This window comes from Vombatus ursinus, unplaced genomic scaffold (genome assembly GCF_900497805.2).
Source record: "Vombatus ursinus unplaced genomic scaffold, bare-nosed wombat genome assembly UNPS02014797.1, whole genome shotgun sequence".
NCBI classification, from domain to species: Eukaryota; Metazoa; Chordata; class Mammalia; order Diprotodontia; family Vombatidae; genus Vombatus; species Vombatus ursinus.
Window position 1 is genome coordinate 3,535,728 of NW_020954575.1, and position 12,966 is coordinate 3,548,693.

Below are 12,966 nucleotides of genomic sequence, written 5' to 3' on the forward strand. Positions count from 1 at the left end.
ATAGCACACCATCTATATTGACTATGGGGCAAAACTTAAAGGGTACTGAGATGAAACATGTTTAAAATCCTGTTTCGCTAACAAAATTCCTTTCCTGCTGTGACTTAATTTAGCTGTAATTTATATAGATATGAAATTTCAACCTATTACATGCTAAAAAGTTTAAGATAGGAGGGCTACTTTCTTTAAGGGAAAAGATAGTAAAGGAAAAAGGAAAACTTCAAGTTGACTGGGAAACTTAAAAGACAAGACAGCTTTATATTTCCCCATAAAGCAACATGATGTGCCTATGTCCCCACTCTTGACACAGAAAGGATCACAGACATTTGAAATTACAGATTTAGAGCTGAAAGAAATCATACAGTCCAACCTCCTTGTTTTATAGTTCATAGTAAAATAGATTTGGAGCTCAAATGGACCACTGAAGCTATCCAAACAAGTCTCAACTTGAGCACCATCTTCTGTAAGAGGCCTTTCCTAAAGGTCCTCTCTCCAAAAATTACCTTATATTGAGAGAGACAGAGACAGAGAGAATGACTATTCTGTGTGTTGAGAGGTAGTGTGGACTAATCACTAGAGAGCTGCCACTGGTGCCAGTAAGACATAGGTTCAAGGCCTCCGTCTCACACTTGGTGGCTGTGTAACCCTCCAGCCTTAATCACTGAATGCACATTGCATCAGTCAAACCCTACTTGGTCGCTGTTTTCGCCTAGCTAGATTCAAAGTGATTGTAAATAGAAACAGTTTTATGTTTTGGCCAAAAACCCTGAGGGTCCTCCCCTCCCAGTTTGATTTTTTTTTTCTAGACTAGACCCTTACCTGATGGTGCTCTGCCCAAAGAAATGTAAATTTTGATCACTGAAACACTGCAAGATATCTTGGGGTTTATGGGCTAGATTTTTTTCTTAAGGAAAATACCTTAAACCCAAATCACTCTGGCTCTCATTAATTGACCTGCAATAGGTCCCAGGCCAAACCCCACTTGGTCATTGTTTGGGCTCTGACTGGCTTAGACAATGTAAATAGGATTTGTTTCTGGGGTCTTCACCTCCCACTTTGATTTTTCTTTTTTCTGGACTAGGTTAAATAAGCCATTCTTTGCTTCATTTTTTCACCTAGCCTTAATCACTGAATGTGTGTTGCCTCAGTCAAACTGAGACCTGATATAGACCTTAGCTTTAAAAGACGAAGGTCTTCCACCACATCTGGGGCCATCTCCAGTCATCCTGATGTATATCTGGCCGCTAGACCCAGATGGCTCCAGAAGAGAAAGTGAGGCTGGTGACTTTGCACAGCCCTCCCTCACTTAAATCCAATTCACCTGCATTTCATGGCATTACCTCCATGATGTCATGGTCCTCTTCAAGAACTAAGGACATACAACAAGAAGTTGTAGAGACAGGGCTAATTTGCTAAGTAGAGGGATTATCCTGCCAGGCACTCACAGGTCTAGTCCCTATCCCTATTTTATTCTGTCCATATCTATAAGTGTGTACATCTTGTCCTTCCTGGTAGAAGGTAAGCTTCCCAAAGGCAGGGACTTGGACTTTTGTTTCCACTTTGTCTTTGTATCCCCAACACTTAGCACAACACCTGGCACACAGCAGGCACTTAAAAATGCTCACTGACTAACAAAGTTCATTTTGCAAATGAGAAAACTGAGGTTAAGGGACTTGCTCAGAGAGAAGATGAACAAGAAGACTTGCCCAAGGTCACACAGGTAAGAAGAGGCAGAGCTAGGATTTGAACTTAAGTTCTCCTACTCGAGAGAGTAAGTTGATTTTTTCCAGAAAAAAAGTTCATGGACAGCAGAGGACTGAAACAAAGAGAGATAAAGACAATGGCTCTGAGACCAAGGTGCACAGAAAACCTTTGTAGCTCATCTGAGAAAATGGGTCTGTTCAAGTCTGCTTGATGGTGCCTGGTACAAACAAGGTATAAAGATACCTATATAGGTCAAGTAAATTATTTTTGAGTGCTTTGAAGTTATCTTTAACAGTGTTTTACTTATTCTGGTTTTGGGATATTTTAAGCAACAGGATATCTGAAAAGTTCGCAATACAGTGGTTTAATATTCCTCTCAAGACAACAGTGAATACACAAGCAGTTGTTTTTACCAAAGAGGTTACCAAGATGCTGAAGTTATAACAGTGTGACAAGCAGTAGGTAGTAAAACTTGTGGCAGGCATTAACAACAACCAGGCAACCTTCTCAAATGCTGCCTATCCTAACCCAATCTGTGTACTCCACAGTGCAGCCAAACTAGATGACTGTCTCCAACACATCCTGCACTTGTCCACTTCCCTGTCTTCGCTCATGTACCTAAAATGTCCTCTTCACTTCTGAATTCTTACCCAGCTTTTGGAGTGCTACTTAAATGTCTCCTCTGAGATCTTCCCTCATCTTTGTCCTGGAGCACTGTTTTATACCTCTCTAATGCATTTATCACATATCACTGTGTCTGTATCCCATAATACAGTTATGTGTGTACATTAACCTTATTAGACCACAAATTCTGAGGGCAAGGACCCTAAGTTAGCTAAACTCTTGTCTCTAGCTCAGTGCCTAGCACAGTGCTTTGCACACACTGGACATTTAATGTTTGTGGAATCAAACTTCCCTCCATGCAGACCAGCTCCACTTTCCGAAGAGAAAAGAATCAGGAAAATCCTCAAACATGAAGTAATTCTCCTCTAGCCCATTCTCATGAACAAATTTTTAGAGACAAAATTTCTGGGCAGAAACACTCAAATTTTCCAAAGAATTTCCGAATATTGTAGAGGACTTCTGTAGCATGTCAATCTTCTCCAATAAGCATGCATGACTATTATGGCAAAAAAAAAACTGTGTTTCTGTGCCTTTGAATGAAAAGAGCAACTTCGTCTAAATGTCAGGAGATAGACAAGACAGAATACTGATTACCCAAATGGATTTTGCCTCTGATGCTATGCTCCACTATAGAAACTAATAGCACAGGATCTTTAGGAATGATAAGTCTAAGCACTCAGTTTATGACTCATCTTTAAGATAGTGAATATACAACTGTGCCCCTCAACTTCATGCCTGTACAGAAGAAAAAGTCATCAACAGGATAAAAATAATTGCCTACCTTTTTGACCACCTATGGCTATAGACTCTAAACTTTCTCCCTGAAGTAAGTCGTTATCAACAGCAACACATTCAGGCCAGGCACCTTGAGTACTTCCTTTCCCCCGCAGGCATCAAAATTTATAACAGCACAAACTAGAAACATTAGCCAATTACAGGTATAAAAAGCAGCTAAAATCTAGCCTTTCCAGTTTAGGAGATCAATTTTACTTAATTCAATCCAACAAGCATTTATTTATTAAGTGCCTACTCTGTATCAGGGACTAAGGATACAAAGAAAAAACAATTCTTGCCTTGAAAAGATTTACATTCCATGTGTGAGTAGGGGAGTGGGGAGAACAAGTACACAGATAATATAATATATAAAGTAACTTGAAGGGAGGGTGGGAGCACTAAAAATTAATGGGATCAAGAAAGGCCTTAGAGATTTTTCAGATTTATCGGTCTAAACAAGTCTGCCAAAAAAGTCTGTACTCCTTCTTAAGTTCTGTCCAGCTTCTACTTTCCCCCACCTCCAAGTAGAAGTGGAGTTTCCCCTAACATCAGAACCTCTCACCCAATTTCCCTAACTCTGAGATCGATATCAGGCCCCAGTTCACACAGAACTCCTTCCATTAACTCAACCTCTTCATTAACTTGATCCTCTCTCTCCTTAGTTACCTTTTGCTTCCCACCCAAAGCCTGGCTTTTGCTTATGTGTTAAGTGTCAGCTACACATCTAGACTTCTTTCTCTCCTAACTGACACCTAATGGTTACCCATTAAATCTTGACACTAAGTAAACACAGCCATGAACAGAAACAGAAGTTTCAAATGATTAACGTTTAGAGGATGAGATTCATAGTGCCCATTCACTTCACAGTGACAACCCAAAAAGTACCTCCTACTCACGCCACAAAAACTGCATGAAAGCACAAATAAAAGAATCTTCCTAAAACTTTTACCATTTGGATTTGCAGATAGGACTGCTATTCAAATCCTGCCCAACTTTTCCAAATGGAAAATCTCAAAAGGATGGGGTTTTTAAAGTTTTTTTTTATTCAAATACCTATTATTAAATAACAAACAGTACTCTTTTGGGGGGGGGGGAGTTGGTTTATTTTCCTTTTTTAACAAACAGTATTCTTTCTCAGAACTCAATGCTTAGACAAAGGTTTGAGACAACACAAGTAGTAAGACCAATTAATCCAATTTTCCCTGACATAATAGCTAGGTATTGGGACATCATCTAGAGAATCCTCAAAGTAAAGGGAAGAAACAGAGGAAAAACTCACATTATGTTTAAAACAAAATTTCTCAAAAAAATTAAGGACAGCTGATGGGCCTAACACTAAGTGATTTAAATTTGCAAGATTAAAAAAACAAAAAAAAAACAAAAAAAAAACTATGCCCTTATCCTTCTGATAATGCCAAAGAACTGTCCCTAGAGTAAAAATTCATTACAACTCTACTGATGACTTTTTAGTTTAAAACAAACATAAAATGTGTGGCAGCTAGATGGCACAGTGGATAGAGCACTGGCCCTGGATTCAGGAGGACCTGAGTTAAAATCTGGCCTCAGACACATAATACTTAACTAGCTGTATGACCCTGCGCAAGTCACTTAACCCCACCGCCTAGCCAAAAACAAAACAAAACAAAAAACATCTCAAATAACATATAAGACCATTCAGACTTAAAAGAGATGTGAAATTTCTTTCTTTCCTTCTTGGTTACAGAAAAAGGCACTCCACCTGTTCTAATATGACATATTATGTTATCTAAAAAAGCAAAGTTAAAAAGCCCAATTCAATGACTATAATGGTAATTTTTTAGACTGTTAATAGTTGAAATATACATATATGTTGACATATATACATATGTGTATATATAATACCTAAGACATATTCAAGTCTATACCATTTATACTAACAAAGGGATAATGATTCAAAAATCTTGTGACAGCTCTTCCAAAGAGACTTCAACAATTACCATATTTCCTGAAAACAAATTATTTTTAAAGGTTCAAATAGTCAACTCAATTATTTCCAAAATTCTATCACTATACAACCAGAAGCCAGAATACTTAAAGTAAAGCAAAGCTACAAGATCAATGTCAGTTAGTTAAGAGTATATGTATGTATATACATATTTTGTTAACATTCCAAACTCAAATGGAAACGATGTGGGCTTTATCTATTGTTTTAAGTTACGTGAATATATTCTACCATCCACTCATCCGAAGAACTGACAAGAAACAACACCTAAAAAAAATCCTTCAACCCCCTGCAGGGCTCCCAGGCACACAACCACCTACCGAGAGTCTTAGTGTTGGCAAGAAGGGCTTCTTCATAAGACAGTATGTAGTACAACATCAGGAGCTGGGCCGTGATACTGTGACACTGTCCGTTATGCTGTATAATTCTAGTGCTGTCAGCCTGCAGATAAAAATCAGTCCTCCTTCATTAAAAACACCATGACAAGACCTCTTGATAAATTTCACTTCACTATATTTTTTATAAGACATATCTGATCTTTGACAAGGTAATATTCACTTGACACTTTTAGTACTGGAATCAAAATATAAAATTCAATTTGCCACTAAAGGCCAAACAAAGTATAGGAGAAATCTAGGCAGTATGACTGTCTCAATTCAAAATTCTAATCTAATTTTTATATCCTATTTTAGGAAGCATGAAGGTTGAGAGACAGCAAACTCAACTACTCTTTTCAAATGCTGAACAGGGTGGACAGACAGTCCATTTTTTGCAATAGCAACACTTCACAAAGATTAAGGAAATATTTCTGAAGGGCACTAATATGCATCTTGTTTATTAATCCCCAAGAAGGTGTGCTCATAAATTGCCACAGGAGTACAAATTACATTATAGTAAATGACCACAGTAATTTAGTGTATGATGAACCCAAAGATCCAAACTTTTGGAATAAAAACTCACTGTTTGACAAAAACTGCTGTGAAAACTGGAAAACAGTATGGCAGAAACTAGGTATAGACCAACATTTCACACTGTATACCAAGATAAAGTCAAAATGGGTACATGATTTACACATAAAGGGGGAAACAATAAACAAATTAAGAGAGTATGGAATAGTTTATGTCAGATTTATGGATAAGGGAAGAATTTAGGACCAAAGAAGATATAAAGAGCATTACAAAATGTAAGATAAATAATTTTGATTATATAAAATTTAAAAGTTTTTGCACAAACAAAACCAATGCAACCAAAATTATAAGGAAAACAGAAAGCTGGGGAACAAATTTTGCAACAGTTATCTCTGATAAAGGCTTCATTTCTCAAATATATAGAGAATTGAGTAAAATTTATAGAAATACAAGTCATTCCCCAGTTGATAAATGGTCAAAGAATATGAACAGGTAGCTTTCAGACAAAGAAATCAAAACTACCTATAGTCATATGAAAAAATGCTCTAAATTACTACTGATCATAAAAATGCAAAATAAAACAACTCTGAGGTACCACCTCACACCTATCAGAGTGGTTAAAATGACAAAAAAGGAAAATGTTAGATGTTGGAGGGGATGTGGGAAAACTGGAATATTAACACACTGTTGATACACTTGTGAACTGATTCAACCACTCTGGAGATCAATTTCGAACTCTGCTCAAAGAACTATAAAACTGTGCATACCCTTTGATCCAGCAATACCAATGCTAAGTCTATATCCCAAAGACATTAAAAAAAAAAATAGGACAAAAATATTTATAGCAGCCCTTTTTGTGGTGGCTAAGAACTGGAAATCAAAGGAATGCCCATCAATTGAGGAATGGCTAAACAAACTGTGGTATATGACTGTAATGGAATATTATTGTGCTATAAGAAATGACAAACAGGATGATTTCAGAAAAACCTGTAAAGACTTACATGAACTAATGCATAGTGAAGTGAACAGAACAACACAGTAACAGTAATATTATTTGATGAAGAACTGTGAATGACTTAGCTATTCTCAGAAATACAATGATCCAAGACAAGCCCAAAGCACTAACAACGAAGCATACTATCTGCCTCCAAAGAAAGAAGTGATATTGACTGAATACAGACTAAAGCATGCTATTTTTCACTTTCTTTCATTTTTTTCTTTTATCCAAGTCTTCTTTTACAAAATGGCTAATATGGAAATGTTCTACATAATTGCACATATATAGCCTGTATCTGACTGCTTACTATCTCAGAGAGGGAGGGATAGAAATTGAAACTCAAAACTTTAAATAAAAATATTTTTAAAAAATTTTTTTAATTACCACAGAGAAAGCAACTCTTGGACAATTATGTATTAAACAATGCTAGTGAACAATGCTGTACTGTTTTGTCCAAGAAAAAAAACCACCTTTCTTCAGTCCTCCATAAGTGAGTCCAGGTGCATCGTGGATGCTCATGGACTTGGCCAGAGCACGTGAATATGCTGCACTTTCTCAAAAAGCTTTCTCCAACCCCCAAGTTCACAAGGAAATCCTCAGACCTAAGCAAAAGTCCTCGGGTTTCCTCCACTAAAGAGAAGAAGAGAAAACAGGATTTCCTCATAAAGTTTCCATCTGCCAAACTACTTTTTAATTATCATTCATTTTAGCTTTAGAAACGTCTGAAAAAAAAAATTCACCCCTGGTTACGAAATTCTGGACTATATAGAAATCATCTAAGATCATCTACCATTAGTCCAAAAGAGAAAACAAATGGACTTAATCAGATGATTGAACCAAAAGAGAAAAGCCTGAATTGGAAGCACTAAAAAAAAGTCTTACCCCAATGAGTCCTTTAAAAACACTGAGTATCTCTTGTTCTGTGATTGGTTGGTTTGTGGCTTCTGGATTTGATTTAGAAGCAGGAGTAAGAACAGAATTTATGTACACGTCAATAAGCGGAAGTAACTGAGGGTGGAGTGGAATGGAGGTTTCACACAGCTGTCTATAAATCCAGTCCTGAAGAAGCAGGTTAGAGGTAGAATCAATTACAGCAGCAAGAAAATTCAAGTGAAAATTTCAATATAGCAAATATATTTGTGCATGACTTATAAATTGGTAATAAATCTAAATTTAATTTGTAGCAATTTCAAAACATATTTAGTTCTAATATTAAATCCAATAACTTGGCTTTGGGCTATTTCTACAATTGACTCTCAATGATGGAGTATAGGTACTAAAACAAAAAACTTGGGTTTTCATATGTTTGAAAGTGAAGACTTTATCAAGTGCCAAATGACTGCAATATATAGTGGGGAGGTTCTTGACATTAATTGCATGGATTGACTAAGACAATTGTTTTGGAAGGCATTTCCAAAAATCTCATTTACTCAGTCTCAAATATACAATGAGTACATTATAAGCACTTAATAAATTCTTATTGATCTGCCTTAAGAGGATTAAAAAAACCCATATAATCCTTTCAAAATTGAGGTAAAACATGGGACCACATTACTGTGTACCCCTTCAAATCAAAAATGCAACTTAATTTTAAAATCATATCTGATAGTTGGAGAGTTGAGAAGCAGCAGGTTCAAGGGAGGATAGTATGTGTTTCATAACAGCAATCCCTAGGTAGAAGGTAATCTGAAGAGATAGCGAAGGAACACAGGACTAGAAATTCTTGGTTCTAGTCCTGGCTCTGACTCTCAGGGCTGGGATAATGGTAGGCCCATGAGTTTCAGTGTCCTTAGCTGTACAACCATGAGATTGGACTACTTGAACCATAAGGTCTCATCCAGTCCTACAGACCATCAAGTCTATGATCTTTACACAGAAACAGAAAACAGAGAAGAATGCTGTGTCATATGTACATGCACACAACTACTGGCAAATAAAATGCCCATTGCTACTAGAAGTGGGGCTCTAGAATACCAAGAAAAAAAAATCCTAGTTTTCAGTCTTCTATTTGGAAAAATCTTCCAGAACTGGTCTTTTGATAAATTTTTTTTCCTGATATTTAAATACTATTTCAGAAGTCTGCTTTGGACAGAAATGGCCAACTGTGACAAAAATTGGTTAACTCAAAATATGGATAAACATCATCTTACATAAGATAAATAATTTGTATTACTAATTCAGGATCTAGATTAGCTAGCACTATTGTAAAATGTACACAATAATTTTGCAAATTATATAATTTTAAAATATTAATTATACAGTGGCTTATATTCTGTGTGAATCATTAAACAATACACTTAGTTCAATATTTTACATTCAAACAACCAAAAGTAAACACCATAATAGTATCTGGATTGCAAAACTGCAGAAAAAAGTAATAGGAAATGTTTAACTGCAATGTAATGCTTTGAAACAGAAATGGAATTTTACTTTTATTGACACTTTGTGCTTGGTAAAGGATCTACTCCTGAGAAGCTGATAAATACAGTGGATAGGCAAAAACCCAGCAATGTTGGCACTGAGGCTACTGGTTACAGGAACCCGAACAGCATGAGCTGTGACAACCTAAGGGTTAAAAAAAAAAATACTTTTATTATACTAATAAATAAGGCTTCACTGAAAAAAGTGTTATCTATGAATAGCAGGTTGTCCTGATTAATCACATATACCTATTTCCAGTATTCAAAGATACTTAAAGTAAGGAATTAAACTTTAACAGTCCAGTGAATCCTACCATCCATTAGACTTAGAATTTAAGATTCAGTATGATTTAGATTGATTGATTGATTGATTGATCCATGGGTTGATCTTAGGTAGCCAAGGGCCAAACAAGAAATTGTCAAATAAAATCAAGTAATTCTCAATGTCTAATCTTACACACTGACAGAAATTTAAATTAAAATATGTAGAGTTCTGTTTCTTTCTGGCAAATGAAAGTTACTACCATCCTCTGTGAAATCACCTAACTAGCAGAACAATTATTAACAGTGACTAGTCATTCAAATACCCCTTAATAAAAGTGATATGAAGAGATCCAATTTAAAACATGTATTGAGTAACACATGGCTCCAAAAACTGTATTAATCTCTACAAGTGTTCCAACAAGGAAATAAACCACTGAGAGACTTTTAAGAAGAATATGGATCATAATCTCAGATATTTGGCTATTAAAGTCAGATATTCAACAAGTTTACATCACAGCGTGCTTTAGAGGTAAGTTAAGTAAGTACCTAGGGTTAAAGGAAAATACCTGCTCAGTAAAAATTTCCTGAGTGAAGATGGTCTTCATCCTACTCAAAGAGCTTGGTTTAATCACAATCTGAAATAATGGCATAAATAGGTAATGAATATTAATTATAGTATGAAAGAGATGACATGTGTAGTACAAAATGAGAAAAGGTCCACATGATCTAAATTAGCTCTAGGTAAAAACACTTGTTTCGAGAAGTTTGCCTCATTGATTTTTCAAACATAAAAGAAATATCCTTTTCAAAATTTTCTAATATTAAAAATATTCAATTAAAATAAGGTTAACAATGGAACCAAATCAACTTATATTAATGTTCTAGAAAAACAACTTGAATTGAAGTGTACTCTTCTTTAGGAAGGAGGGAAAATACCTTCATCCCCAATGTTGAACAGACCAAATCTATGATAGCACTCAGTTGGTTGCTATGGAAATACATGGCCACCAGTAACAGCATCTCCCCAAAGGAGGCTGACACTCCAGAAGTACTGTTGTAACAGAATAGAAATGAAAAATGATAAGAGAGGATAATAAAAGTTCTGTCACCTAATAAAAAAAGATATTAAGCAGTCTTACCTTTCAAAATAAGCTTCTTCTTTTATCATCCAACTTAGCCACATCACCATTAGCTGCTCCTGTTCAGGTGTACTGAATAAAACATGTCAGAACATTAATAGTTTAATTCAGATACAGAATAACCACTCTAAACAAAGTATTATGGAAAAGTATATGCTTCAGTAAAATTATTTTTCCCTTCATTTAAAGTATTAACAAGAAGATAAACAAAGTATTAAATTTAATTTTTTTCAACAGAACTAGTAAATGACCCAGGAGACCAAGAAAGGAGGACCAGGCCTGGCCCTGCCACTGCCTTTTTACAGGGACCTGATCAAATCAGACGTTCTCAAGTTTGGCCTCTTTTATCAGCAGAGCAGATATTTGAACTGATCACACAGTACTGTTGGGACTGAAACGGTGGGAAGGCCACAGTAACGTCTCCTAGTTGACTAGCTGACGTGAAGAGTCTCTACCAAGTTAACATCCACATCCTAAGTAGACAATGACTGAGTACCAGCACAATGGCAAAATTCATTTCATCAGGATCTGCAAACAACCAGGCAAATGTCATTTCAACTACTTGTTTGGGGCACAATAAAAAATATAAACACCTGAGGACCACAGGGTCACAGATGTAGAACTGCAAAGGATCTAAGAGGATATCTAAACCAACTCCCCCATTTTACAGAAGTGAAAACCAAAGAAAATCATGATCAGACTCCACACAGAAGGGTGACCGAATGTCCAAGGAGTGGTAAAGAATTATATCTGTGGCTTTTTTAAAAAAGGGATGTCTAGCCTCTGGACTTAGTTTACATGTTATATGTTAAACTTGTATTTTATATCCACAGCTGCAGGCTCTAAAAACCTATACATCAAATTCAGCCTACTCAAGCCAACCAAATGAGTCCAGGCGTCAGTAGCAAAGGAAAATAAGGTCAGATAAGGTAGAGCAAGAAGAGCAAGAGACACAGACCAGAGTATGAGGTTATATTATTAACACTGTTTTGGATATTTTTAATTGCCAGAATTTCATTTTATTAATGATCTGGGACTTAAACCCCTGAAAGATACAGAGAAAGCCTGACCTACCAAGACAGTTTCCAATTGTCTTTCCGCCTTACAGCAGTGATGACAAGATGAACAAAAGCAGCTGAAAAATGTACTTCCCCTGCTATATGCCACTGACTGGGAAAGAAATGGAGGCAAGCAATAGGGCTACGAATGGATCTTGAGTGATATCATTAAAAAAAGCCTACGCATAACACTTTTGATCCAAACTTGAATCTGCTGGAAATCTCTAATCTCCTGCTAGTTGTGCATTTAACAAGTGAAAGAAATATCTTCAAAAAGGTTAATAAAGACAGAGCAACATTTCCATAAAGATACCTGACAAGCGTGGAAAAGGCGAGTAGCATACAAAAGGAAAGTGAAACAAAGCGAACCCCAGCTGGTGTTGCAGGAGGACGACTTGTCATAAGCTGCAATAGCTGCTCAGCTTCTTCATCAGTTGGCCTAAAAGAAGTCAATTTTTTGAAGTCAAAGATGTTCCAAGTAATATGACCTCTGTTTTCATGAAAAAAAAAAAAACAACTTTACACAATGATTAATATCCAAACTTGCCATATGTAAAACCCTGAGAGATTTTAAATCTAAAATATGTTCTTTCTGAAACAGACTAAAGTAAACAATTAATAAAAAAGATTCAAAAAAGGGCGGTGGTCAAAGAACAATTCTGTGTTTGTGTACCTTACAACCACATAAACAATTTATAACCAGCTGGCTCATAAATCCAGAGCTGTAAGGCAGCTGAGAGGTCATCTAGTTTGCTAGTCCCTCTCAGGAAGAAAACATCTGAAAAAGAAAGTTATTCAGAAGTAGGAGGAAAGAAGACAGATTTATCTTAATTCTGTTTATGCTGAACAGTTTCTCGTCCATCAGAGTTTCACCCAAGTCACTCTAACAGGGTTAAGATATAGATAATCTAACAAAGCAATTAAAGGAAGATAGACTGTTCTGGTTCTACCTGTATCTACACTATGACTTTTATAGGCAAACAAAAATAAGTAAGTCCCTAATAAACATGATCACACAGAAAGGAAGGATTCCTTTCTGGTGTACACAAACTTGGCTTGTAAGGTGTGGTCTGAGAATATAACACAGGTTGTCCCAA

The 12,966-nt window shown here is 36.1% G+C and overlaps 1 protein-coding gene across 2 annotated transcripts in view; it reads right to left on the minus strand.

Moving 5' to 3' along the window:
• INTS2 (integrator complex subunit 2) overlaps positions 1–12,966 on the minus strand; it is a 45,234-nt gene that overhangs the window by 16,222 nt on the left and 16,046 nt on the right. For both annotated transcript variants that reach the window (XM_027870527.1, XM_027870528.1), the window contains exons 9-15: positions 12,183–12,308; positions 10,812–10,883; positions 10,609–10,723; positions 10,239–10,307; positions 9,419–9,553; positions 7,871–8,047; positions 5,404–5,524 (exon numbers count right to left, since the gene is read on the minus strand). In XM_027870527.1, coding sequence (XP_027726328.1) covers positions 5,404–5,524; positions 7,871–8,047; positions 9,419–9,553; positions 10,239–10,307; positions 10,609–10,723; positions 10,812–10,883; positions 12,183–12,308 — 815 coding nt within the window. The remainder of the gene's footprint in view (positions 1–5,403; positions 5,525–7,870; positions 8,048–9,418; positions 9,554–10,238; positions 10,308–10,608; positions 10,724–10,811; positions 10,884–12,182; positions 12,309–12,966) is intronic.